The sequence below is a fragment of the Ciona intestinalis genome, chromosome 7 (assembly GCF_000224145.3).
Source record: "Ciona intestinalis chromosome 7, KH, whole genome shotgun sequence".
Taxonomy (NCBI): Eukaryota; Metazoa; Chordata; class Ascidiacea; order Phlebobranchia; family Cionidae; genus Ciona; species Ciona intestinalis.
The window spans coordinates 1,635,070-1,662,738 of NC_020172.2; the positions used below are offsets into that span (position 1 = coordinate 1,635,070).

The window sequence follows — 27,669 nt, forward strand, 5'->3', positions numbered from 1 at the left end:
CTATTTATTGGCAGCAACGATCGTTGTTTTAACACAGATGTTCTGTTTTTAACTTCTGTCCGCTTACGACTTACGAGATAACTTTGTAAGTGATTATTTTTTGAGATTTTTTTTTAAATTGTGGTTGATAATTTAGATAATCCAAAATGGGGCACTGGGTATTAGAGTCCTTTGGGCTTGAGGTATGCGATGAATTAGCACTATGCCAAGGCGCCAAACTTTGCACAAATCTTTGGCATAGTGACATTTTTACGGCGTTGTTGAGAACATGTATTGAGCAAAAATGAAAATAACGTGATTATGCACAAAAACAAAGCATCATGGGCAGTAAGTTCAAGACGAGCAAAAATTAACATCGAAAATTTAAAACGAACATTTTCCAGAACCTGGACCGTTTACAGATGACCAATAAAAGGAAAATCGTAAAAATACAAGCTGTAAAAATTCTGTTATGTTTTAGCTTTACGTTAGAGCTTGCCGTCGTAAAATTTCTATGAGATGCCGGTATAGTGCAGAGTGTAAAACAACTTAAAAAATCGAGTAAACGCACCGGCACTTCGTAAAAACGTTCGCGCAAATACAGAATGGTCAATATACCGATTTAGCACTTGGTCGGTTACACGGATCATATAACTTGGTTACAAAAAGAGTTCAAGGCAGTCCTATGGAGCCCATCAGTAATATTATTATGATGAACAACATATGGTTGGTTGGTTGGTTGGTCACCCATGTAGATTGTCTTCCTCTTCCTCGTGTTGAAGCTTCACAACCACACCAGCGCCACCTTGTTCTTGTTCTGCATTAACAATATGGCTTAGTTTGCTTACACGGAGTACTGTGGGGTAAAATGGGACATTTTTGCTGTTTATTTGCATAAAAAGTGGATATAACTCTCGTGGAAAGGCGTTTTTTTACACATGGGTGAAAAAGAAACTGCCACAGGAAAATTTTTCTAAAAACACATATACTACGGTGGGGTAAGATGGGATATTTATTACTATGCATCATGGAAGTATGTACGAGATGTTTAAATCTCTAACAAACATTGTAAGTTTCCTATTTAACTACCATAAGCTTCAAAAGGATCACGTTTTAAACATCTACACATTCTAAATTGATAAAAATATACTCCCGTATGGGACACACCTGTTAAAACAAACAGCATGAGGTGTGAGCATGCATGTATTGTGTTAATCTTCACTACCTTTCAGCATCTGACGCTTGACCCTCCATTTTTTACAGTGAATGGAATGTCTCACTTTCACCAACAAACTTCTACGAACTGTTGGGTCGTTGATGTTTTCTCTCAATGAAACAAATCTGTCCATGATCTGGAATCCCATATTATCAAAGTTAAGATACACTGAATGGGAAATTTTAATGGTCAACTGTGGCTCAAATATCAGGTACTATAGCATACCACACTGTAGAGCCTTAGTTATATAGAATAAAACTAGGCCCTAAGGTACTAATGTACCATATAAAAAACATAACATGAATTGTATTCCAACCTTTGATAACATGTACAAGCGTCTATTAAATATAACACCGAAAGATGAAAATCAACAACAAATGATTGCTGTAAAAACACTATTAAAAAAAAACACCTAAAGTTTAAACAAGCCATAAGGAACTACTGGGTTGAAGCCGATAGGCATCTTGACTAAGGACGCAAACACATAAAACCATGTGGGTTTGAGCCATGAAACCTAATTCCTATTTTAAATGTGAGCAGTGGTCAAGACACTTCAACAAACATTTTTCCAACATAGTGTTGAAAAACGGCCTGTTGAACAAGTTATACAAACACAAACAAGACAAATGTGTTATAGCGACTGTCGTTTCCCATCACGATAAAATAAGTATTATTACCCATTCATTTATATAATGAAACAATTATCGATATTCCTTATGCTAAATAATAAATGTACCCACCAGAAACAAAGCATCTTCCACCCTAGGATCGCTGGAATCCACGATCTCAAGCATATCAAGTATCAGACGAATGGTGTTCTGTATGTTGGAATAAGTTGCTTATTTTACTAAATATGATATGTACAAGCATGATAAATAAACAAAACATAATAAAGTGTCTGTGAAATATATAAAACCAACCAACAAATTCTTGCATATTTCTTTGCACATTTTTGTTTTTAACAACAACTGGTTTACATATTACATTTAAACATAAGTTGGCCTTATCCTAAAAAAACAAGTGCTCCCTCTGTATCCCACTCTAAGTTTTAAAACACACAGTTTGCATTAAGTTGAAAAAGACACTTACATTGAGTGCATTCTGTTCTGTAGATTTCCTCTTACGAGATTTTCCCCTCTGTAGTAATTCAGCCACAGTACCAGTTGCAGAGATTGGATTTTCCTGTGATGGAAAATATTATTTCTATTTTTAATGTTTGTTATATTTAAAAAATGCATCTTATTGTGACTGGTATGTATTTCGTGTTCAAATATGTTATTTGAAATGTTCAGACATAAAATATGGCAATGTCTCCTCAATGCTATAAATTCCATTTTGGCATTTTGACATGATTTTCTAGCACTATTTGTACTATGTTTATTCTTATCATGTTTTAAAATATACAAGTTCAAATATTCATATGACAAAACCTCCTATTTGCCCTACTTTATTACTGCAACAAATATTCATTGATTTGATATTAGGAAAAAAAGGAAACAAAATTGTAACTGTATTAGAAATTTCTAGAAGTTTAATACGACACCACCTCTTTTATTCTTGAATGTTTCATGTATAGAGACTTCCTGTAAGCTTCAGTTACAATACGAAAATCAGGAGGTGGGTTCACAGTTCGTAAACCCGTGGTAGGATCAAGAGAAAGACCATTGTTTACCACCTGTGTAAGAATAATGTGAGGTGAGGGCATTTGGAAAGAAAACTACGATGTCTTGTGGAGTAATTTTGCTCTGTGAGGTCTTTTTTAGACTGATTTTATTTTAAATTATGATATTGATTCAATTTAGGTTATATTTCTGTTATTTATTTATCATATGTGACTAATCACAGTTAGCCAAAGAGTTTGTTTTGTGAAAATATACTGAATTGTCTTTTTATCCAAAATTAATATTATAAATACAGAAATACACGCATGCTCTATGCATGCTTTACACAACACATATAAATCCTGGGTAAACTTACATACTACATAGTAACAATAATAAAAACACATACCATTTGTTGGTTTTGTTGAGTATGCATGGGAAGTGGGGTGACGGTAGATTGCTGGTAATTCTGCATCTCCATGTCTGAAGGCAAATCTGTATCGGAAGATTTGCTCCGAGAAGATTTCTTCTTCCTATCAAAACACAATGCTGTTATAACTGCCTGCAGTACTTGTATGTATATATAGTAGATGGGTAAGGATTTGTATGAAAATATGATTTTTTTTCTCTTTAATGCAACAAAATATATATTAAGTAAAGATTTTCATCTTTTTAAGACCTAACAACACTTGTATAGTGTATGTATAAATGTACCTATATTAGAAAATTACCATAAAGTTATATTATTTTAAATATATCTCAAACTACAACATTGGTAAGCCACATATGCAATATTGTAGACCAAGAAATAATACATTAAATTTAAGAACAAACATGTCAAATGCAAAACGATTTTTTTCCTTTAAATTTAACTGTCTCTTGGACTTGGTGGTAATTCATACCGTTACCATACAGTTAAATTATTCCTATATATTTACACCATTGGTAGGTAAAAACGGAAACCACACATGGCTTATTTATTGTATAGAAAGTTTTCATACATAAACCCCTTGCAAAACACAACACTTTAACACATGATAAATATATACTAACAGTTTAACTGTACTATACCGAAAAATTAAATACAGACAGGAATTTACTTTGATTTTTTTCTCGGTGGTTCATCTGCATGTTGTTGTTGTTGTGGTAAGTAGTTCATCAACAATGGTGGTTGACCTGTTCTTTGAAGATCGTCGGCATTCTGTTGAGCTTGTTGTTGTTGTTGAAGACGTTGAAGTTGTTGATGTTGAATTCGAAGCCTTTCAACCTAAAATGTCATACATTATATTTAGCCTTTTAGTTGTTTTTTAAATTAAACAAGAATTGCATAAATCTGAAATTTTAATACTTTTTTAGTTAAACCTATTAAAAATATTAAACCAGCGAAAGAAACAGGTTAAACACCATATTTAGCACTTTAGTTTTTTGTAATTAAAAAGGAATTACATAAATCAATAACTTCGGTACATCTGCATTAAAACCTATTATTTATCTGGCAATATTATTAGGAAATTAAGCTGCATAGGCCTATTAGAAAGTAAAATTAGTACAATGTAGTTTGGGGCAATATGGTACATGTTTTCACCTGCAGCATAATGTTCTCACAATTCCCCTTATCTCCGATGCAGTTATTCTCCGACAGTTTATTGACATCTATTATTGAAGCATGTTGTATATTGCTTGGATGTGTATATACCATACTTGTCCCTGATGAAGGCACACTGTGGGGGAAGAATAAGTTAAGTTTACAATGTGGTTGCATATGTATGTCACCCTAACTTTTGAGTCAGGGGTAAAATTCTATGTTTTAGCATCCCGATTTAAAAGACCTTTTACCCGATGTTAGGTGTCTATGAAAATATAATTACATTAATTTATGAGGTTCTCTATGTTTGAAAACTAGAGTATAACTGCATTTTAACTATGTCAACCCAAAAATGTTTAACAAACGTGCAGAATATGGCCGTGTACACATACATGGGTGTATATGTGGTCAAACTGCACAAGATTAGGCAATTGGTTAATCCAGTATTTTAGCCTTTTCGAAAAATACTAATAGTCGCAATACTCGCTAATATATCTATTTTTTATATAATACTTTTAATTATTTATTATTAATGATATGCCACAGCCAGAGATATTGCACAAAGTGAACTCATTATTTTGCTGTGACATAAATTGGAATAAGATGTACTTGTACATAAACCCAATATACCCAAAGGTACATTAAGTGTCACATTGTAAAAAAAATATGAGATAAATACATCAACAAGCAGTTATTTGGTCATGAATCATGAGCTGATGAGTTCATGAGTCATCATGTAAGCTTCATATGATTGATAAGGATAAAAATACAAACATACGTAAATGTTCCATCATTTGCTTGTATCTGTATCTCACCATCTTCAGGTGTTGAACCATTACCTTCCTATGGAGAAGTTAATATGAAATATCCACGCACTTATAACTTGTGTAATATCCCATGGAGTAAACACCCGTGTACTTACACTACGTTGTAAATAGTTATAAATAAGAGTCAAGTTCATTATCTTGGCTTGGTGACACCACCGCTTACAGAAATTTTAACAAACTTAATGACCAAATTATTTTGTTAATATTAAATTAAACTTTACAACTATTAAATACGTCCTAAATTCTACATTTCAGCAGTAATTTGTTTGATTCAAAAAATTTTTTTTTTAAAAGAAAAAAAGTTAACTACTGATGTCATTAAATATATAAATAAATTTCCTACACACCACAAAATTAAAATGCATTTTTTCTTACTTTAATAACAATTAGATTGTTAGGTGTATGCGCAGGTTGGTTGCTGTCAGATGCTAACTGTACTTGTAATGGTTGATCCTGGTAACTGGTGGTCACCCATGTTTGTTGTGGTTGACTCCACGTCTGGGTGGTGTTGGCACTAAGGATTGTGTTCGCATTAATGTCATCGATAATTTAATTTTAATGCAAAGCTGCAAGTTCTGCAACTATATATTACATGCAATGAAAAACCACAAACAATATCATTTTACTGTTTTTAATTGTATTTATTTTATATGAAAAGGAATGTTTAGTGTTGCCATTAATGTCATGAGAAATTCAATTTTAATGCAAAACTGCAACTACATAAAATGGAATCCCACCCCCCCCCAAAAAAAACATATATATCTATTTATACTTTCTTTTTATATACACACAATTAAATGGTATCATTTGTATGTACTTAGACTTCATATTAAAATGAAGCTTCCCTTAAATTATTGAAACTTATATTTAGATTTTTTTTATTAACATTTTAAATAAAGTGTAGGTATTTTAATTTTATATAAAATAAATAATTAGTTTTCGAGAGGTGGCTACTTTCATGTTACTTACTGGAATTGCTGATAATTCTGAATATTATTTGAACTTCCACTGTTTTGTGAGAATGTTTCCCCTGTGGCATTCTGCAAAGGTGTCCATGCTATGCCATTCTATACAAAGGTAAGCTTATTTTAAAATATAATAGTAGTAGAAAGTGCTTGAAAATATTATCAAGCATTCAGATATATCTACAGTACAGCAGAAATTACCAATATTTTGGGGCACCAGTAATAAATTAAAAAGGGTCACGGACCAGCAACAAAAGATCATCACGAATAATATACTAATTGTAATAATTTTGTTTAACAAAGTTGCTGTTGCATAACGTAATGTAACTTTTTGCATAGACTACATATTACAATAATTGGACTACATGTTAAAAAATAAGCTGGCAAAATTAGTGCATTTTAAGGAGGCGAAAGACCTATGCAGACCGGTAGTTGTGAACCACCGATCCACAGTATAGTCATGTGCGTATTAAACACCGTAACTACTAAAACAGAGGAAACCCACCTCTTCATGTGAAGCCACTTTCTGGGAAGCACTCCCGCTATGTTGGACTCCTATTTGTTCAACACCTGGACTATCTTCTGTAATGTTGGTTATGTTACAACATGCGGGTGGCATTTGTGGTTATGTTTATCCTTACCTTTCGTTGTTGCTGAAACTGTGTTCATCTGACTGTATTTCGGTCCTTGCTAAAATAAATAACATATTTTAACTTTTAAGTGTGGTATGTATTATGTAATGTGAACGACTTTGGTCAAACACTTATATTGTTGAAGGATTCTTGTTGCATGGTAACAGAATACACAAAACCCTCTTTATATGCAGCAAACAAAAATCGAGTCCAACTAATGGTGTAACAAAGATATATAATCACTAATGCCGCGGTTCCCAAAGTGGGCGCCGCGGCGCACTAGTGCGCCGACGCAACTCGTCAAGTGCGCCGTGAAAATTTGCAGAAACATTTCCAATTTAGCATGGTCGAGATAATTGATTTGTATTAATATTTTATTGCAATATAAATTGTTGTTTTATATAAAAATCCAACGTGTTTGTTCAATAATAAAATTTAAAAAGTTTGTTTTCGCATTTCTATCTGTACAGTAGATTTGTATATTACGTAACAATGCCAATTATTTCTTTCGGATTGCAATAATCATGTCCAGACTGTGGTACAACACTTTTCATATGCTTAAGTTTCATATGCTTAAACGAGCCTAATCTTAAAATACACGATAAAACTGTAAAAATGCGTTTTTATTTCTAAGACCTTTGGCTAAGTGCGCCGCAAACATTTTGAATAGCTCAAGTGGCGCCGGGTGAAAAAAAAGTTTGGGAACCACTGCACTAATGTCTAATATCAATATCATCATCAGAATTCCTATTACTCTTAATCAGATTGCTATTTCGTTCAGAAACCGATAATGCTAGCTATTTATAGTAAAACCATACATATATATGATGACACATTGGCCGTATTCATGCAAAAGCATAAGAAATGCAATCATTTAGTCATAAATTCAATGGGTAAGTACTTGATTTGAAAGGAGAAATCAGGTTTAAGATGTGTTAAGCGCTGAGTGATAAAAAAAAGATAAATACGAAGTATAATATCCCCTGGGACAGCGTTTGTAATTGTTAACTGATAACAATCATTATTTTAATTGATAAGAGTTTCTGCTTTCTGTGCTTTGCATAGGCCTAAACATTTTCAGGCCTAAACATTGAAAATAAATATACATATATATATATACCTCGTGCTGTGTAGATCCTGGTTTTGGAGAAGCAGAGACCTGAGCTGTTGGTGAAATACAAGGGTTTGGTGGACTTAATGTAGCCATGCCTTGTTCCATCCCACCACTGCTGTTGTTGTTCATGTCAGATGTCTGGATGAAAATGTATTGGTGGTTTTAAAGCAGGGGGTTTGTGATAGAAAGTAAATGACACATAAGCAAATGGTAATACTTTCAAATATTATTCTTGTTTTATATTTGAATACATTAAAAATGCAAATTATATGTATATATATATAATAATAATATTATACTTGTTTTTTTATTAAGTATAACCAAAAGTCTGTATAAAAACAAAGTGATCATGGTGGGTTTAATATTTGTACTCTTTCTGTTGCAGCGAAGCATCTAGTCTGGTGAGAGTGTTGTATGGACCCCCAATTAAATAATTGAGCATGCAACATTTATTTTGTGTAACAACCAATACATATTATATGCTGACAGCTGTTAATATATTGCATTGATTAAAACTTAAAAACAGGGATGTGAGTGCAACTAGTCTCTATATAAACATAGTGACATTTATTCATTTTTAAATAACATATTGATGATTTGATTCCCCAGTCACTGTTGTTAATAGGAATTTTTGTTTATATTGATAGTGTGTGGATACTTCCTACTTCATGCTCAACTTTGTCTGTCAGTGACGGGAAACATCGGAGTAAATTGAACTCAACAAAAGTGGAAATTAACAAACAATAGGTACAGCATGTTGCCTATATTCTAATAACTATACCAACGCACCGGTATTGCTATGCATACAGAGGGTTGCAAAACAGAAAAAGTTAATATGCTATTACAAACAAATGACCTATACTAAATAAATTGCCCAATTGTCATTATTTGCTTTTTACTTTATATATATATATGTACAGTTACACGACATTTATATAAAAAAAAAAAAAATTTCAAACATACAAATTTCTACAAATCAAGAAAATCCTGATCTTAATCTCAGAATCAGTGTTAGAGATAAAAATAGAAATCTAAACTTACCTTGACAGTTTCTTCTGTGGGAGGTTGATTGGATGAGACACAAGTCACCGATCTCTGACAGTAATCATTACATTTTGACACCACATCCGGTAGTTCAAGGTAAGCAGCAGTCATCCACACTGGCATCACGGTATGCGGTTCCAGGTTCATTTCTCCAACATAAAAATATTCAAGCAATTTCTGTATGTAAAGAAAAAATATCAAGTCTTGTTAATATTCACTTTATTTGCAGCTTTTAATATGATACCGGAATAAAACAATGCAAGAAAAAAATCAAAGCAACGGCACCAAAACTTTTTTAATAAGAAAATATTGACAGAATTCCGCCTAATTAAACTAACGGCCCTAAAAATCAAAAACAGCTTATTGATCTATAAATTATAATAAACACCAGGAAATTTTAAGGTACATATATATTTTCACACATCATCCCACATATTTTTATACAAGTAAAAGGCGTTTTGGTAAAAACGCAAATTTCAATATAAAATGTTTAATCTACCAAATGCCATACAGCAAGGCATGTTTGGCAGGCACAACGTTGGTTGATTGTTGGTATAAAAAAATAACATTTTAACAGAATAGTCTAACACTCCAGTTACTTAACAGCAGAATTCAGTATTATATTTATGTATATTTTGTTTTGTTCATACAAGACTTATCATAAAAACACATTTTAAAATCAATATTCATAAATAATCCATAAAAGTGAACGCGGTTCAAATCCTACATTAACAGATACTGAATAAAGTATAGATAAAGATATATTTTCCAATTACTTACTTCAAAACCAACAGGACTAACACCTTGTATTTCAATCTCTATATCTTGGCTGTTGCTGTTGTTACCAATTGCGTCCTAATAAAAAAACATGACAGAAATAAGAACACATCAAAGATCATGTAACGACAAAGAACACAAATATTGATTCAACGGCTCTTGACTGTATGAATCCAATACAGTCTGCTGCAGGTGCAAGCATGTTTAGTTGAACAAAGTATACTAATATTGTCCTAATACTTTTATAATATTGCATATATTATATATATATTTAAATGTTTATGAAACAGTACTTGAAATTCACCAAAGCTACTTTATAAAAAGTGATGGCTCCTCATCTTAAAGTGACGTTTTAAATATTATCTATTGCTATCTGGTTAATAAAGTGTTGGTTCGGTAAAAAAAGTTTTGGATGTAATTATTTTAGAAATTTAATATGAAAACCTGTGTAATTCACATGATTTTATTGAAATAATGAGCCATAAACTTATTTATTAACCCATACCAATATAAGTGCATCCAGTTTCGAACTATTGGCGGACAACACGCATTTGTGAGCAAGAAATCTTTTTTCAGCGACACAGATGCAAACGTCACAATATTTTCCCAACTCCCGCTGCATGGACAGATGAGCAGCCTAAAATACAGATTGTAATAATAAAATATTGCTTTGTAAATAAGTTATCTTTCCATTAAAACATTTTTGGGTAATGTATCGCATGCTTTGAATCGATTCTGTTAAGAAGTAAACTTTTATTACAGAAAGTTATTTGGCACCAGTGAAGAATCCTCTGGTACATAGCAGAATAGGCTGGTGTTAAGTGTTAGAGGTTGGTGGTTAGGGATTGATGGTTAGGGGGTTAGTGGTTATAGGGGTTAGAGTAGTTAAGAGGATTCTTGAGCAAATGAGAGGATTCTTCACAAGCACTATTTATTTAACAAGAAAGGTTACTATACTAAACGACATTATAAACTACAAAAGCACTAATAATACTGACCAATCTTGCGGCGTGTTCTAGACCAACTTTTCCTGGCATTTCACGAGTTTACATGAATGAAATCGGGCAACGGTATAACCTAACCTTTACTAATAACAAACCCTTTACAGGCCTAACCTAGGACTATAATTATAACAGTTGATTACCTATATTTTGCGTAATTCTTACAACATTCGACACTTTTTGATTACTCAGTTTTAAATTCAATCTTTTCATTCTGTTTGGCGCTTTACTATTTTCGTTTCTCGCTTCTTTGCCCGATTGCGAAAAAAGAAAATTTCTGCCATAGAAATCGTATTAAATATTACAATTCAAAAGCGCCAAGGCGGAGCCATGTGCGATTGTGCGCATGCGCATGGGTTAGCTCGATTGCCTCTCGCCCAGAGGGCTTTCAAGGCTCGACGTTGCTAATTACTCTAACCCAGTATTTTATTTGTCTAATTAGTCAGTCATACAGCATACACACCTAAAAAAAAATAACAACTAAGTTACATAGCTTACATATGTGGTAACTCGTATACGGACACAAAAGGTGAGAAAAACCTTGTATACGAAACTGCTATTACCCCGCGCAAACGGATACTGATGTAAATAGACTACAATCAAAGTTTATATGCACATAATCATCGAATTGGAAACAGAACTTCGAAGATATATTAGGGCGGGGCAAGATGGGACATGTCTTCTTTCTCTTTTCTTGTCCAAATGGGTACTAAACAGAAAATTTACAGACATACAGTAGGGTGGCGGAAGATGGGACACCTTTAGCACATAATATTCAAATGCCCTGACCGTATTTTAAACAATTAACAGTGGTCTGTGGGAGTCGTGAGGATACGGTTTAATAATTCTTTGAATGTTCTTTGTTTACCACCGAATGGGACGAGAGAATAGAATGAATAGGTGTCCCATCTTCCCCCACCCTACTGTATATCGCATCGACAGTTACAAATGTTTAATTAGTCTGTAAATAAAGTGCAAATTTCTAGATTACGTTTACCATTTATGAATTGCTATTACCCTAATATGTCTCTCTCTTTGGTTGCAAGTGTTGCATTTGTAGCAAACTACTAAAACTCCCTTGTATTAGTTTCCCATGAGAAAGGTGATAAGAAAGAACCGCCGTTGCCAGTTATCATACGATATAGCCGATCTGCGGAGGGCGAGCATAAAAATGCACAAGTCAGTAAAATATTTTAGGTAAAGCAAACACGAGATTTAAGAAAAACATACAGAAAACTTAAGTTTAAAACACAGTATAGATAGTTTAACGTTTTTACATTTTTAGCCCAAAATGATGATTGCATCGAGGGTTGCTATGTTTTTTGTGATGTTTGCTTTTATGATGAGCTGTACTCTGGGAAATGGAAGCGATACAACTGATGCAGTTGATGAGGTGGCGGTTCGGTTGTTGCAGCAACAACTTGACCAGTTACAGGTGATAGTTGATGAACTAGAAGCCAGCATTACAAGTGACTTGGAAATCTGTTCGTGCAATGAGACGATGAAAAACTTGACCGATACCATCAAGTTACTGAGGGAGAGGGAAGCGAATAACTCGCGAAACGGTTCAGACGATTCATCTTCACCTTTTGCTTATTATAATCAACCCGTGGCGAAATATGAAGGTAAAATAATTGTATTTTTTTTATTTTTAGTATTTTAATGTAATAATTTATAGCTATACCGCGGTGTGGTCACTATTGGCACCCAAATCCCATATTTCCTCAACGTGTTTTAAACAAATGACGCATTTTTAGATTCGCTATAGTTCCGGTTATTTAATTTTGTAAACATTATTTGTTAACTATACTGAATGGACAAGGAAAAAGAAAAAAAAATGGTCCATCTGACTTTACCCTACTATATATAATAAAAGTTAAATCTTCAGTGCTCAATTCTGTATACACCCTATTCTCCTTATAGATTGCAGGCAAATATACGTGGATGGTAACACAGAGAGCGGAATGTACAAAATCTGGTTGGTCGATCGCTTCGAGTCGATTCCGATATGGTGCGATATGGATGTTGGTTCTGAACGTGGTTGGATGACAATACAAAGACGAATCGACGGTCGCGCCAGCTTTGAACGGCCGTGGAAAGACTACGTTAGTGGATTCGGTAGCCCAGTGGCCGAGTACTGGATTGGCTTAAAGAACATATACACTCTTGCATTAAATGTTCGTTCTTCTCGAGGTGGACAAGCGAGGCTTCGCATCGATTTAGAAGACACAAGTGGGGTGAAGGCTTACGCGCGGTACGAACGGTTCAGTGTGGGTACCGAGGCGGACGGGTATAGATTGTCAGTGTCGGGCTACAGCGGAACAGCAGGCGACTTGCTTGCAGTTTCGAACAATCAGACCTTCCACACAAACGATAAAGACAACGCTAAATCGTGCGCGGGGTTCAAGAGGGCTGGGTGGTGGTACAAGAACTGCGCGGTTGCAGCGCTTAACGGCCCGTACCCGACAGTTGGCAGGCCCCATAACGGCGCTTACAAAATGCAATGGAAAAACTGGACAGCAGTTAACCCAGCTAACCCAGACCTGCGATTTGTATCAATGAAGCTTCAAAGATATATATAAAAGTAATAACAATGTATCAGATCTTAAAAGCCATGCAGTCAATGCTACATCGACCTTATATTGTCATATTATATCAACTACAAAACCACTTTGCTGTAAAAGAGTTTTTGCATTTCACAATACAATAAACAACATAGCATAAGTTGATTTAGTCAATAAAACTAATATCAAACCATGGGTTAGTTCGTGACAACTTTTGGTAGAAAATATGTCCAAACTGTGTCAACCCCTTCACCATGGGTGGCAGAAACTTCAAGGTTGGGAAAAGGGAAACGACAAACCACAAGTTTTGTTCCCGGTTGCATTTCTTGAAGCAACTTCTTTTCCAGTCTTGGCATCTTTAGAATATAATAGATAAATAGAAGTAAGAAATTTAAATGGGAGTAAGGGATTAACAAGAACATCTACAACTAAGTAAAAGAGGTTTAAAGTTTGGATCATTTCACCACACTCTGAAATGGGTTTATAAAAAAATCAAAAACAAAACTATACTATGATGATTAGTTTATGTAAAGTTTGTGTGCTATAGCTTATATTTCAATATACAAAACTAGTTAGGTAAATTTCTGGCACATTTTATAACAAGGGTCATATTTCCCAACCGTTTAGGCATATAACCAAATTCCTTAGGCTAAAGATATCCAACCATTGTGCTATATACGGGCTGAAAAGCTCAAACCAAGAAAAAACAATCACTATTTTGTGATTTGTATAAATTAGTATGGTCCATTGCTTAATCATAAAAAATAAAGGTCGTACCATTTGATCTACTCCAAACACAACAGCATTATCATATTGTGCATACTCTGCTTTCCAAAGGTCAACTCTCTTAAAATTGGCAGAACCTGATATTTTGCCTTTTTGTAGTAAAGCTTGAAACTAAGAAAATAAACATCAGCCTTATGTTGAATATAATGCTACTATTAAGGTTAACGATTTATATCAACAGACCAATATAACACTTAAAGACAGTAGAACGCTATGAGCCCCAACTGCTGGACATATTGACACAATTAAACATAAGGCAACAAGTGGATGCAAGGTGTGTGAAACAACACAGAAGACACCGGTTTGCCACAACATGCAAGGATAAAATAAGCATCAGTCATTTAATGTCATTTATAAATCATTGCTAACAACAAAGTCACTTACTTTGCTATAAACCACAAGCCACAAATTTAGTTCATACCCCATCCCATGATATCCATATTTAGCTGCTTCCAACACCTAATGCAAAAATTTTAAAATATTTTAAGGAAAATATATGTAAAAATTATCTTTCTAAGAATTTACTTGTTTAAAAAATATATTTTATGGCTAGTGGCTAAGGTAAAATAACTTTATTTTTTGTTCTAAGGCGGGGTGCAGTGGTTAGAACACCTGCCTACAATCAAGAGAACATGGGTACCAGGCTCGCCTCTGCTACCACAGTAGAAGCATGTGACTTAGACCTAACATACGGCAATTTCTTCAACCCAGTGGTTTCTTATGGGTTATATCGCCAACAATTTTAAATATTTATCCATACAATTATATGCGTGAGAATTTCTATGAGGCTAGAGGTGTATGAAACAGAACACCTATGTTATAATGACTGTAATTACTCAGCCATGCGGGGATAAAAAAGATACACTCACTTATATGATTTGACTTACAATTCTACCATCTCCACTTCCAATGTCAACCAATGTGTGTCCTAACTTTGAAGGTGAATGAAGAGCTTTAATAACATTACGAATCTGTTTGCTGGATGCTGGTACGTATGGTAGACATATCTGCCAAAAGAAATATTTGATAGATCTGTTTGGATATATTAATTTATAAATAAAATTCGACTTTTCAACACTATTACCTTTCTTAGGGCAGGAGAAATAAAGGGAGTTGTAAAAACAAACAATCCAGCAGTCACTCCTGTCACTATGCCGAATGCAGTAAGCCCAGCGATAGATTTTGGCTTTACATTGTTAACTTTATCATCCACGTCAAAAATACTTGCTTGACTTTGACCGCTTGTCATTAATAGAGTTTATGCCCCTTTATCAACTTTAAACTTAAAAAAAAACTTAAGTAAAAGACAAACTTTCATGTAAGGGGAAGCCCCATTACAAACACCCACTCCAGTGTTATAACATGGGGAGTAATAACTGAATTAATATAATATGTTTTATACTTGTGTGACAGAGCAACGACTGATAAATTAACTTTCTCCTTATCATAATTTTGTACCGCACGACGTTTAATTCATTAGGCCATTTAAAAGCTTTTTTTTGTGCGTGTTTTGTCGTTACTTTCTACTTTTTTTACACGATAATACACAAATCAGTGATTTCAGTCTCTCTGACCAAACAAACCGACTCCTTGCTTAACTAGTGATTCCTGTTATTCAAATATTTAGTTCAGTGCCACATGCTTTATTTTGGTTTAAATGATCAAATTCGATTTCTTAACACCATTGCCAAATCTTTATAACGTCTATAGTTTACACTGGTTTAAATTTTATGTGAATTCCATTCGCAGATCTCAGGATAATATTTGGTTGCATCTTAGGCTGAGGAGTATCATCATCACACCATAATTTGTATTGTCGCAATGTTTGGCCAATCACAACTCGTAGCTCGTTCATGGCGAAATTTCGACCAATGCAATTTCTGTTAGTATAAAAAGAGAGCATAGCTATAATAAATGGTTACGTTTGAATATAAAAATGACTAGAAAAGAAGGTTTGTAAACACCCATTGCATAACTTAATGTTAAGTATTGTATAAGAGAAATGCTTTTAATAGTTCGACGCAGACGCGCTTGCTTGTATGGACAAAATGCTTTGTGTTTATAAAGTTCAAGCCTAAAGTATTCGTTAATTAGTCGGTGCTTAGCACGAATATTTATAATCTTATGTTTAATTATTGCAAATCGCACATTACCAAACATATATGGGCTTTACCTCGGACCAGCAGAAAACGCTAAGAATGACATTGAATGGCGATTTTTCATGTTTTCTGCAGAAAATCTTTCGGGGTCATAGACCTGCAACGAACAGTTGTTAGTTGAGACAATCACAGAAACTAAAAGTTCTATAAATCATTTTGCATTCTTACTTCAGGATTCTCCCAAACGTGTGGATTTCTGTGCATGGACATTATCTGCATGAGTACAGTGTTTCCAGACTCAACCTTCATTTTCTTACACGGCGTGTACTTGTCATTAAACGTAAGATCTTCGTTTAGTTCGCGGCCAACACAGAATACTGGTGGATTAAGTCGAAGACTTTCTTTTATACACATGGCTAAGTAAGTCAGTTTCGAAAGGTCCTCCCTGTACAAATACAAGAATAAAATATTGTTTATATATAAAACGTTTGTTATTGTACTATAGTTACCATTCTATTTTTTCTTTTTCACCGACCTCTTCAAGAACTTCTTCTCTGCATCTTTGTTGATACTCAGGATGCTTCGCTAGATTGTACAAGCACCAGGCTATACCTGTTTTATGCGAACAATTAACTCTTATAACCCGATACTTATGACCCAAAACGAGAACTTTCGTTTTAGCAATATGGTTTTGTGATATAGGCAAACTTTTATTATTACCTATGCTACAGTGCTTCTATGCTCATAGTGCTTTTTTAGCACTCTGCTGATTGTCAGATCAATATTAACAACAACAACATTTAGGATATACTTCTTACCGCTTGCTGTCGTATCATGACCTTCGAAAAGAAACGTATCTACCTCGTCACGGATTTCTTTAAGAGTCAGTCCATTGCCGTTTTCATCCTGTATTACGTTCAAATTTTAGGGCTATAGAGAATTTTGACCGTACTTAAATATAAGCATTATCTGATCAACAGAAGTTATTGAATATTGCTTATTTATCTTGGAATAGCGAAGCAACTTTAGTAAGTATAACACGGATGTTCTATATATGTTATACAGCGCACATGATTATATACGAGCTATATATACCATGTTGATTGCCCTTATTATCAAGGCGCCACTATAGAACAGTTAAATGCACTTTATCTGCAAAAGTGGTATTACTAAGCTTATTACATACTTTTGTTTGTAAAAGGATATCAAGAAAATCCAAATGTTTTGTTCCTCTTTTTTTGAAGCTGGATATTTCGTTGTTGGTGGCAGTTGAGGCATTATCATTGTCTTCTTGGACGAGTGTTTCAAGCTCTTTCTTCCTTTCTTTAATAATCTGCGACCATATGTCACTCATATAAGTTGAATGTACATTGTAAATAGAATGTGTAAATGTATAAATAAATTTATATAGGACGATTATTAACTGTTACGCTCGGTATTTAGTGGAAATGCATATACAGGGTTTTACATTTCATTTAAGAGCATAGCATAGACGATCACGTTGGTGTCATTAAGATTTGTTAAGAAAATGAGCAACCGAAAAAATAATGTTATAATATCTGTACACAAGCGATCTATACAGCTACACTGTAAAGTAGGAACTTACCGTTTCGGATGTTTCGTGAACGAAGTCGACTAGTTTTCGAAAGCGTCTTCCGTTAGATGAAAAATGGTAGATCCAGTCAATCATGTGTAGTGGATTGTAAACTCTCTCCATAACTAGCAACGTCAACTCGTGGACAGCATTAATGTAGCCGTATCTAAAGTTATATGAATCTTGTGTCGATACGTTAGAAAAGCGCAGTATCAAATATCGGTATTAGTGTTTTAAATATACGTATAAGTATTAGTGTATTTAAATATACGTATCAGTTGTAATGATTTCTTACCCTCCGTCTTCACCTCCACTGTCAGTGTCCGTCGACATGGCACACTGCATCATGGTATCCAGTGTAAGGTTACTGACGTCACCATATACGTCATACGACTGGCCAGAATGTCGTTTCCATTTTTCCAACATTGCATAAGAGGATTTGTTGAAAATGTTGAGGTATCTGTACAGCGATATAACATTGATATTTCATGCTACAAAAACTTCCGAATCATCAAAAGAACTTGCTCTTCGACGATGCAACAAATAATATACAAATCTACAAGAGTCTCACGGTTTAAGTATCTCGAAATGAAAGGCAGGCGTTAGAAGCCTTCTGTTTCTCTTCCATTTGCTGCCTTTGCTTGTCAACAGACCATCTCCAATCCATGGACGAAGACATCCGTATAGGAATTCAGCTTTGGGTGCTGAAATACAGCAATGTGATAAGATGGGTGGGGTAAAATGGGATGCGGATGCTAACGGTATCCCGTTTTTACCCGACAGTACTATACTGTATTGTGAGGGGTTAAATAGACTATACGACAAAACAATGGCCTGCATCTCCCCCATGGCATATATACTGGACCACGCCATTTGTTTACACAAACTTATTCAAGCGATGCATCCTTATATACCTGAACTGTTTGCTAGAACGGCGCAAGTCGTCGGGTGTTGAGTTTCAATCCAGTATGTAAAAGGTCCAGCCCAGGATACGAACATTCCGGCATATTGAGCTGTTGTTCTCAATCGTTTTAACATCCCATCGTGGCTTAGTGGGAACTACGGTAATGTATAAACATAGTACCATATATGGTATAACATGCTGTTATAACACGCTTAGATAGACTTATTGGCAGAAAATCAATAAACACACTGACACAGTGTAGCAATATTGAATATACGACTCAAATGCATAATTTATGTTTTCTCTGTGCCGCTAAATTAAAGCGAAGCACATATTGTTTTCCGAGAACAGATATTTACTTCTAAAGGACAGTTGGTGAAAACAGGTTGTACATATAGTGCTCATGTTCGCTTTCTTTTACGCACACTGTGCAATAACAGCAATCTTTAACACTACAATTATATATATATACTTACTACTGTAAGATGTCCCCATAGCCAGTGCCTTGGAGGAGAACAGCCTTGCTTGGTGTACAACAAACCACGCTTATAATAACGTATCGCTGGCACTAGGTAGACCTTTGTAACTGCTACTATCGCAATCAACAAGACCACTTCGCTGATTAAACTTGAAAGTACAAACCCACGATTCAGAAAAACTACCTCTGAAGCCGCTTCGAAGAGGGTCATTTTCTTGCCTCCCAGGCACGCATGCAGCACAAGCAAAGGTTGTGCACTGAAACCTAACGACCCGTGCGCTTCGGTAAAATGACGCTGCGCGCACCAAAAACACGTATTATAACCTTCGGCAAGTTTACACAAAATGCAAACAAACGACGACTAAAGGGGCATATAACCAACGAAATATCAAAATTTGTGTATTATTAGATAGGCTCAAATGTGACATAAAGGTATTATCAAAGTTTTAAAATACAAAACCGCCATGGAAAAAAGAGAGTTTCAAAACCGCAAATTCAACGCTGCTATAGTAAAAAATTGCCATGGTGGAATGCATGGGTTTCCCGTAAGAAAAAACTACTCAACTTTAATTGTTTCTAGTTCATATAATACTGAAGAAAACTCAAAGGGCGTATCAATTTGGTAACCTTTAACAGTACCTTTAGGTTACGTTTGAGCATTTTTGTCAAAACACAAATTTCTGGCAATTTTTAAAAGCTACTGACTAAAAGTTCGCATGATACAATATCACGAAGGCTCGTATCGAAGTGTCATGTTGATGATTGAACTCAGCTACATATCACGCTTTTTGTGCGCGTACTTTATCACAAGATAAATATAAGCAAAGACACTTATAACCTTTTATGTGTCATGTGTCGGCACAGACGTAACATAAGCTTTCGTGTGCCAAACAAAACGCGTTGCGTTTCTCGCGTACATGTATCAGTTTAAATTGAAATATAGTACAATAGCCTTTAAATATAGTAGGGTGGGGAAGGATGGGACACCTTAAGCACATAATATCCAAACATCCTGATCGTGTTCTAAACAATTAACAACGGTTTGTGGGAGTCGTATAAGGATGTACTTTTATATTTCTTTGAATGTTTTTTGTTTACTATACTACATGGAACGAGAAAGTAGAATGAAAAATAAGAGTCCAATCTTTTCCTATGCAACTAAATAATATTAGAATTCTGTAAATTGTGGTCTCAAGACAAACACATAAGATTCACACTGCAGGTTTGTATTTGACGCAGGTTTCATTCGTGGATCTCAGAATAGGATTTGGTTTCAGGTATATCATCGCCACACCATAATTACCTACCAAACTTTAACCAACGTATTTTCGCATAATCATGAACTCGCGTCGGATTCCTATGTACTTTTAGGCTGAAGGAGTATATAGTTCCTCTCCGACCTTTGGACCCACAGTATTGAGTAACCACGTTCAGCATCATAAAATAACACCTTTGTACAAGCAAAGTCCTCGGGGTTGATTGAGAACATCATAAATGACAATGAAGACGATTTTTCAGTTTTACATTTGGTTTGACACCGTTTTTTAGTCATTTAATGGTGCAGCAGTAAACCAGATATTCGTTTCTAATTCTTAATTAACACGTGAACACTAGGATGACTAGGCATATACACAATGACAATTTATAGGAAATATGTCTAATGTAATTAAACAATCACGTGCCTTTGAATGCAAGTGCCCGTTTAATACAATTATACAACGTTTATTTGTGGACAACATTTATTGTCAGTAGTAAGATGTGGTATTAGTTGAAGCCACAGTTTAAAAAGAATTGCATTAAAAGAACATCTTTATTACTTGCGATTTAAAAAAAGTGTAATGAAACTGAACTTTTTCGCCATGTACAACATAATACTATATATGTACTGCGGGGCATCAGTGCATTAAAACACAACAGTTTTTTTTTGCAATATGGCATCACTCAATGTATCACTACAAACGTATGGACACCGACTCAACAACCGACATTAAAGGTCCCGTGCCATAAACTGGATTGTCCTCGCCTAACACGGTGGACTCCTTTCTAGAACGGACACCATCGCAACACATAAATGCGGCGCAATCATCAGAGACACAAGAGAATTTACAAATTTGACTGCTAGTTGTTGAGATGGTGTGGATAGGACTGTTGTCGGAATGCTCGCTGGGTGGCGTACAACACCTGTGAACCAAATAAATGTAGTTTATGCGACTTGCTTAGACCATGTAATTTATTTTTTATCGGTAAAATAATGTGTGCGTACATGAACAGTTCCGAATGTTTTTTTTGTCACCTGATGCATTATTCGTTGTGTACAATGTTTTATCTTATGTTGTTGCCTTTGTTTTGCTGACAATAAAAACTGGGCCACTGTATATATATATATATATATAATTATTCAAATAAAAATATTTATTGTTTAATTTGCATTTTCTTGTTCAAAAACTAGAATACTTTATATTTCTAAAATTATAAATTAAAATTGTTGGGGTCTGAACAAAACACATAGGCTGTAGCTTTCGTTATTAAATAATTAACACAACTGTAAGCTGCAACATAACCTTACTTGTATTCTGTAAAACTAACGTTCTCCGTGCATTCGGCATCTGCGTTTTCATTATTTTTAATTTCCTCCAACATAGAAGGCAGCAACTGGTGAACTTCTTCCTTTAAATATTGGCAATCACTGATCCCACATACCGACATGCCCTTTTTACACGGGTAAACTTCGGGTTGTAGAGTAAGTGAATGGACGCCTGCTTCATGAAACACATGCCGGAGCCTGTGAGCTGTCTCCCCAAAATCATCTTCTGAATGCATGGTCAAGTGGGCTGATGCGATCGCCTGGTTACTTGACAGTTGCCATATATGCAAATCGTGAACTGACACTACACCCTTGATCTGAAATATAATATATTTGAATATACTTTGCAAATTCCAGTAAGCTTAGCATATAGACGATAGATTACATATCAGGGTGGTGGAAGATGGGACACGCTTTCATTCTATTTTCTCGTACCATTTGGTAGCAAACAAAGAACATTCAAAGAATAATTAAATCATGTCCTCACGACTTCTCTACACCGATGTTTAAAACACGATCAGGGTATTTGGATATTTTGTGCTAAAGGTGTCCATTTTACCCCAGCCCACTACATATATATTTAATATACATACATATTTACCCTTTAACGTATGGAATGGTTTAAATTTTAAAACAAAACACATTGCGTTCCACCACAAAACACTGCTTTTAGCATTTATTGGCATTCCGTTACACAATATAGACCTAAGCTTTGCACACAGCATGTCATTGGTGCCGACTGCAAAATATTCCGCCGCTAAAATATCCCGAACCGGTTGAGTGCACCGCAAAACCGAGACACGCAAACGCAAGCGTGATTTTTACTCTAATTACTCATTAAAGTATCAAAGCATGTTCGTGACTGAACCAGATAATGTGCATAAGTATATTAGCAATTTGATTTAGCATGATCAGACATTGATTAATGGCTGTCACGCAAATTAACGGTTAATTTTTTTGCCAATTCTGTTTGTAGTTGTTAAAAAAACACAACCTAGCACAAAGCCTAAGAACGACGTAGTTAATAGTTATGTACATATCATATACCATACAATCTTTTGCTTACCTTATAAAAAAACACTGCGCAACTTACCTTTGTTAACCTGCTTTCCAATTCATCTGCGTTGATATGGGCAGGTGGTCGTTGTAGTAATATGTAAGCAGATTGTTTAAGAAGAGGCAGGGTACTGCATACGATGATGAGCGCGATAAAGAGACTCATAACTGGATCCACATAAAAACGCCAAGAGTCCTATATGAGGGTAAAATGTGAATTTATAATGCTGCGAAAATTTCTCAAAATTCTTTAGAACAGTTTGTTTTAGTTGTGTTATTTTGCGGTATATGGACTGTCGGTATATAGGCGCTTCTATATTTGGGTATTGAATTAATCAACGAAATCTTGTACAAGTCCCAGGTACAATATAGCATACAACGCTGTAAAATACCTCACTTCATTTATAGAGTAAACTAGTTTGTTGGCAATTTATATTCCATTACAAATCAAATATAGTTTTTTTGCCAGACTTCATTTAAGAAATTGTATACCTATATAATAGCCATTGTATCTTGCCACGTACAGAAACAGGGAAATTTGACACCTGTCTTCTTTTTAACTAACCTGTACGTAGTTAACGATCAAAGCGCTGATGATAACGACAACAGATCCCAAGGCATCTCCCAATACATGTAAGAAAACTCCTTTCATATTCAAGTGACCTCGCTTTGCTGCAGTTACTCGAACTTTTGGTTCTGTATTACCATTAATGTTAATAAAACGTTACATAAAGTATTGTGGGGTAAGATGGAATACCGTGTTTTACAGCCGCAGGGCTGCGATTATATAATTCTGTCGATATTTTACTATTTTACTACAAAAGAGGAAGAAAAAAAATGAAAATGTTACCCCAGCACCCCAGCACCCCAGCAGCCTACCATACGCTGTCACCTTTTCTTTCAATTTTCTCCTTCCGTTTGATAGTAAACAAAGTAAATTCAAAGAATTATAAAACTGTATCCTCACGACTCCCATAGACCGTTGTTAATTGTTTGAAACACGATCAAGATATTTTGATATTATGTGCTAAAGGTGTCCCATCTCCCCCCACCCTACTTTATAATAAATTTCAATTTCACCTCCTTCGGGGTCATCGTCATGATCATGTGAATGTTCGTTTTTTACGTCATGACTATCATGAGAATGCCCATGACTGTGATTATGTCCATGAGCATGCTCATGAAACAACAGAAGTCCAATAAGGTTGATGGCCAGACCAGCACTACCAACACCCAGAACAAGTAATGGTTCAGTTATTGGTTCTACTTCCACGAGTCTGCAGTGAAATATAAATAATCCGTGCAGTTACAATTCGTGATGTTTAGCATGTACGTTTGTTTATTTATTTTAGCAGAAAAAAGCACGTCAATCACGTTTAGGCGGTGTCGTGTGCAACACGCCGACACGCATTGACCTATATAGGACTTGCAATGCAAAGCGAGCATGTAAATGAATTAATTAATAAAAAAATATTCTTTATCCTGGCGTAGCAGGATAACGACAGATTAGAAACCTCCTAAGGAGCAATGAGAGTTAAAAATGTTTTTGAGATACACGGTCAAAAGATTGGGAACTTTAATTCCTAATTCCAGTATATCGCTTTGTGCAGTGACGATAGCTTTAAACATTGTGGCACGAATTCAGACAAATAAAAATTAGCAAATAGTCCCCCACCTTTGAATAGCTTCGATTACAATACTGAAGCAAAGGGACAATAGGAACACGGCGTTGCATAATGCTCCAAGAACCTCAGCTCTTGCCCAACCGTACGTATTGGTTTTGCTTGTTTTGTTGGAATAAATAACTGCGACCAACCCGACAACAAGACTCACCACATCAGACAACATATGGAAACTATCTGCTACCAATGCCGTGGAGTTGGTGGAATACCTGGTATCAAAAACGTAGTTCTTCAAACATAAAAGCAGTGTTTCTGTTAGTTTGTATATAAACAAGTGTTGTTTTTTTAAAACCATTACTGAATATATAGCAGTAGCCTATACCGAGGCAATATTTAGTATTTACACAGTCCATACTCGAACGCTCTAAAATAAAAAAAACTGATCCGCAATATTCTCCTCAATATTACCCGTACCCCAAATATATACTCAACATATTACATGTGGTGGAATAGGAATGTATACTGATTAAATTAAAGCATGATAACGTATTGATTCACATACCCGACTACAATCTCTGTGAAGAAAAACGCCGATGTCATAATGAGCATGCAGATGAGACTGAATTTCGGCCCTCTGTTAATTTTGCATGTAAAGGTCATTTTAAATGCAGCAGTGGCTATTACGCTTGTTATAGCTAAATCACTCAACAAAGAAAATCCAGCACTTTCATCTACACTTAAGTAAAGCGGGATTATACAATAATATACCAATCGAATATTATGCGATACAGTATTGCAAATATACGTGCATACTGCATAGTGTAGACTTCTAAAAACAAAGACATTTCTGACAGCTGTACCACAGAGTTTGACCCTTTTTTAAAGTTACTTCCTTGAAAACATGATGAGCGAAATGACGAAACTAAGAGTCTGCAACATATCTTTATATACAGACTGATGAACTGGTGAAGATCTCCAAATTAAGTAAGCTAAATAATATCCTGACTTTGTAGCTTGAAATAAGATATATGTACATAGATAAATTATGATAAATGTAAATAAACTATAGTGACGAGCATTGTCATAAATTCATAACGAATAATCAGTTTAGTTACACGCGGCTCGTTATAAGCTATATATCTAAATAATGCATTTGACCTACGCACATAAAACCTGGTATTTTTATGCGACTATTGACTGACTAGCTGTCTGAAACATAGTTACTTTATGTCTCATATATAGTACTTTGAGGTAAGATGCTGGGATACTATAGTTCTGTAAATTTTCCCATCTTACTCCGCCCTACTATACGATGTCTACTATTTCATGTTCGTTTATAACCTATTAAATCTATTTGTATTACGGTTTACTTTTTAACCACCTGTAACTGAACTGTATTTTAGTAACTGTTATACATGTGCTGACTAACGTTATTTGGTCATTTTACCTGCACTGCTTGTTAATATTTACTTAGGAGTTATCGCTATATTATAGTTTGCTGTTCGGGACAATCGCGGTCGTAATAATATGACGTATTTCTATAGTCGTAAATCGGTGCAGGTAAATTCTTGTTTGTATAAATTCTTGTCAGTTTTATGGGGAAAGGCCACCTACATTACCGGCTGTTAAAAAAAACTGTCCGTTTCTTTCGGAAAATCTCCAAGCCGCCGCCGGTACCGCAGAGCCTTCACCTATGCTGTTGATAAAGAGTTTGCTTTTTTATTTCTTTGCTTTGTTGGTGACAGTGCAAATTTAATTTGGTGGCGAGTGCAGATTTGGACGCGCCGTGTGCAAAATTCTTTTGCCCCATCACACACCGGGGTATATACGTTGTGCAGTGCATGTCGTGTGGTTTCCCTCAAAGAATGGCATATGAGTCAAAGGCGAGCGCGTTTATCAGTTCTAAGGCTTGACCCGTTTCTCGTAATTATTGCAACCTAACGAATTACACACACTGTGTACCCACATTATTAAGTCAACACTTCACTGATTAAACGGCAGGGTATAGCGGTAATATAAATCCCTGTACGTGCTATACACTGAGAGATTATTCAGCCATAGCGCATAAATGTATAAAGATGCTACAAACGTTTTAAACAGGATGCTGCACTGCAGCCCATTGATAAGCAATCACGTGTATTATCATAAACGTAACAGGATGTCACCACACGCGTGTCGATATCCTAACTACTAGTAAGGTTAGTACCACTAGTACGTAAGGTTAGGTACATTAAGCCTATATGTAAACATGGTTATCATCGAAACGTTTTATTCACTGGCTAACTAACAGTTTATTCCAATACAGCAACATTCGTACCGACCCTTATCTATTTTACAACTAAACCACTTTGTCAGACGATTTAAGTTTCGTAATACAGAGATTGGATATTGGATGTTTTCTCAGTAATGCATTCTATACTTCCAGACCAAACAGGCCATAATTACGCACGAAATAAATGCCACTGGGGTCGTTATTAGCGACAGAACATATTAGGTATTTTTACGGTTAACTACACGATTTAATTAAACTTTCTCCTGCATATTAATATAACTGAGCTGCAATGTTTGCTGGCTACAAGATTCATTATTTGCGATCTTTCACGATTCCATCGTCTTTACTCCCCGTGGTGAACCGCGTCGATTCTCACTTAGATAGAATATATAATAAAACATATAAACAGTATAAGTTTTACAAGACTGTACTTTCACTTTCATTAATATGGGGAAAAATTTTTAATTGTCCCACATTAGTTTTTGCTGTGTTTTTAAAACTATTTTGTTTGGGCCAGTATAGTTCCCAAACTGTGGTATATGCGTACCACTATAGTCTTCCGGGTGGTACGCGAGCAACTGATTAAGTTCATACCAAAGAATCGCATATGATCTTTTAGTGAATGTTGTAAGCATTATTTTAATTCACATAAATTACTCAATACAGAGCAGTTTAGGTGTATTAAATTCCTGTAGGCCGTGTATTGAGTATACGCCATGTTAAAACGTGACACTTTCTGCTATATTCCGTACTAGAACTTTTTAAATCGAGACGTTGTTTCACAGAGTATTTTTGCAAACTATATCTATACTTTACTTACGCGCATATATTACTTAGGCAAATACCCAACTTGTTTGCAAGCACCTGCAGACTAAATAATCAGGGGACAATCGCTATTATAACGCATATAATCGACGTGTGAATTGCTATTATGTCATAATCAACTGCCAGGCCAAACAATTGCTATTA

At 35.1% G+C, this 27,669-nt stretch overlaps 5 protein-coding genes across 7 annotated transcripts; 1 reads left to right on the forward strand and 4 right to left on the reverse strand.

Annotated features, from left to right (window-relative positions):
- Positions 1-246: 246 nt before the first annotated feature.
- Positions 247-10,953, reverse strand: LOC100183008 (AF4/FMR2 family member 4). 2 transcript variants are annotated; one of them, XM_002124660.4, is made up of 18 exons: positions 10,739-10,953; positions 10,246-10,377; positions 9,744-9,818; positions 8,961-9,140; positions 7,926-8,057; positions 6,815-6,863; positions 6,679-6,755; positions 6,178-6,275; positions 5,584-5,722; positions 5,160-5,224; positions 4,382-4,517; positions 3,897-4,063; positions 3,206-3,329; positions 2,742-2,870; positions 2,285-2,377; positions 1,936-2,013; positions 1,205-1,331; positions 247-796 (listed from the first exon to the last, which is right to left on the reverse strand). In XM_002124660.4, the coding sequence occupies exons 1-18, from the start codon at positions 10,775-10,777 to the stop codon at positions 723-725; spliced, it is 1,914 nt and encodes a 637-aa protein (XP_002124696.1). In that variant the 5' UTR covers positions 10,778-10,953; the 3' UTR covers positions 247-722. The 2 variants fall into 2 exon arrangements, with proteins under 2 accessions (XP_002124696.1, XP_018668208.1); XM_018812663.2 differs by having other exon boundaries at positions 1,147-1,331.
- Positions 10,954-12,024: 1,071 nt separating this feature from the next.
- On the forward strand, positions 12,025-13,492 carry LOC100183808 (angiopoietin-2-like; the record flags this gene model as incomplete). The annotated part of the gene is given in 2 exon segments (NM_001285411.1): positions 12,025-12,366; positions 12,665-13,492. Coding segments are annotated over 2 exon segments (993 nt in total). The 3' UTR covers positions 13,324-13,492.
- On the reverse strand, positions 13,366-15,426 carry LOC100185470 (protein N-lysine methyltransferase FAM173B). Its single transcript, XM_002125186.5, has 5 exons — positions 15,176-15,426; positions 14,979-15,098; positions 14,476-14,550; positions 14,083-14,202; positions 13,366-13,661 (listed from the first exon to the last, which is right to left on the reverse strand). The coding sequence occupies exons 1-5, from the start codon at positions 15,338-15,340 to the stop codon at positions 13,503-13,505; spliced, it is 639 nt and encodes a 212-aa protein (XP_002125222.1). The 5' UTR covers positions 15,341-15,426; the 3' UTR covers positions 13,366-13,502.
- A 292-nt stretch (positions 15,427-15,718) lies between these two features.
- Positions 15,719-19,510, reverse strand: LOC100186171 (cytochrome P450 4F6-like). Of its 2 annotated transcripts, XM_002125007.5 has the most exons (11): positions 19,165-19,510; positions 18,699-18,843; positions 18,356-18,488; positions 18,080-18,244; positions 17,797-17,950; positions 17,377-17,523; positions 17,009-17,096; positions 16,700-16,802; positions 16,419-16,635; positions 16,265-16,347; positions 15,719-15,971 (listed from the first exon to the last, which is right to left on the reverse strand). In XM_002125007.5, exons 1-11 carry the CDS (start codon positions 19,375-19,377, stop codon positions 15,803-15,805), a joined length of 1,617 nt encoding a protein of 538 aa, XP_002125043.1. In that variant the 5' UTR covers positions 19,378-19,510; the 3' UTR covers positions 15,719-15,802. The 2 variants fall into 2 exon arrangements, with proteins under 2 accessions (XP_002125043.1, XP_009858948.1); XM_009860646.3 differs by lacking the exon at positions 18,699-18,843 and having other exon boundaries at positions 19,165-19,269.
- Positions 19,511-20,957: 1,447 nt separating this feature from the next.
- On the reverse strand, positions 20,958-25,400 carry LOC100175284 (zinc homeostasis factor 1). The gene is made up of 7 exons (XM_002124600.4): positions 24,991-25,400; positions 24,482-24,697; positions 23,887-24,083; positions 23,372-23,502; positions 22,844-23,002; positions 21,733-22,067; positions 20,958-21,347 (listed from the first exon to the last, which is right to left on the reverse strand). Exons 1-7 carry the CDS (start codon positions 25,086-25,088, stop codon positions 21,119-21,121), a joined length of 1,365 nt encoding a protein of 454 aa, XP_002124636.1. The 5' UTR covers positions 25,089-25,400; the 3' UTR covers positions 20,958-21,118.
- Between the last annotated feature and the right edge of the window lie 2,269 nt (positions 25,401-27,669).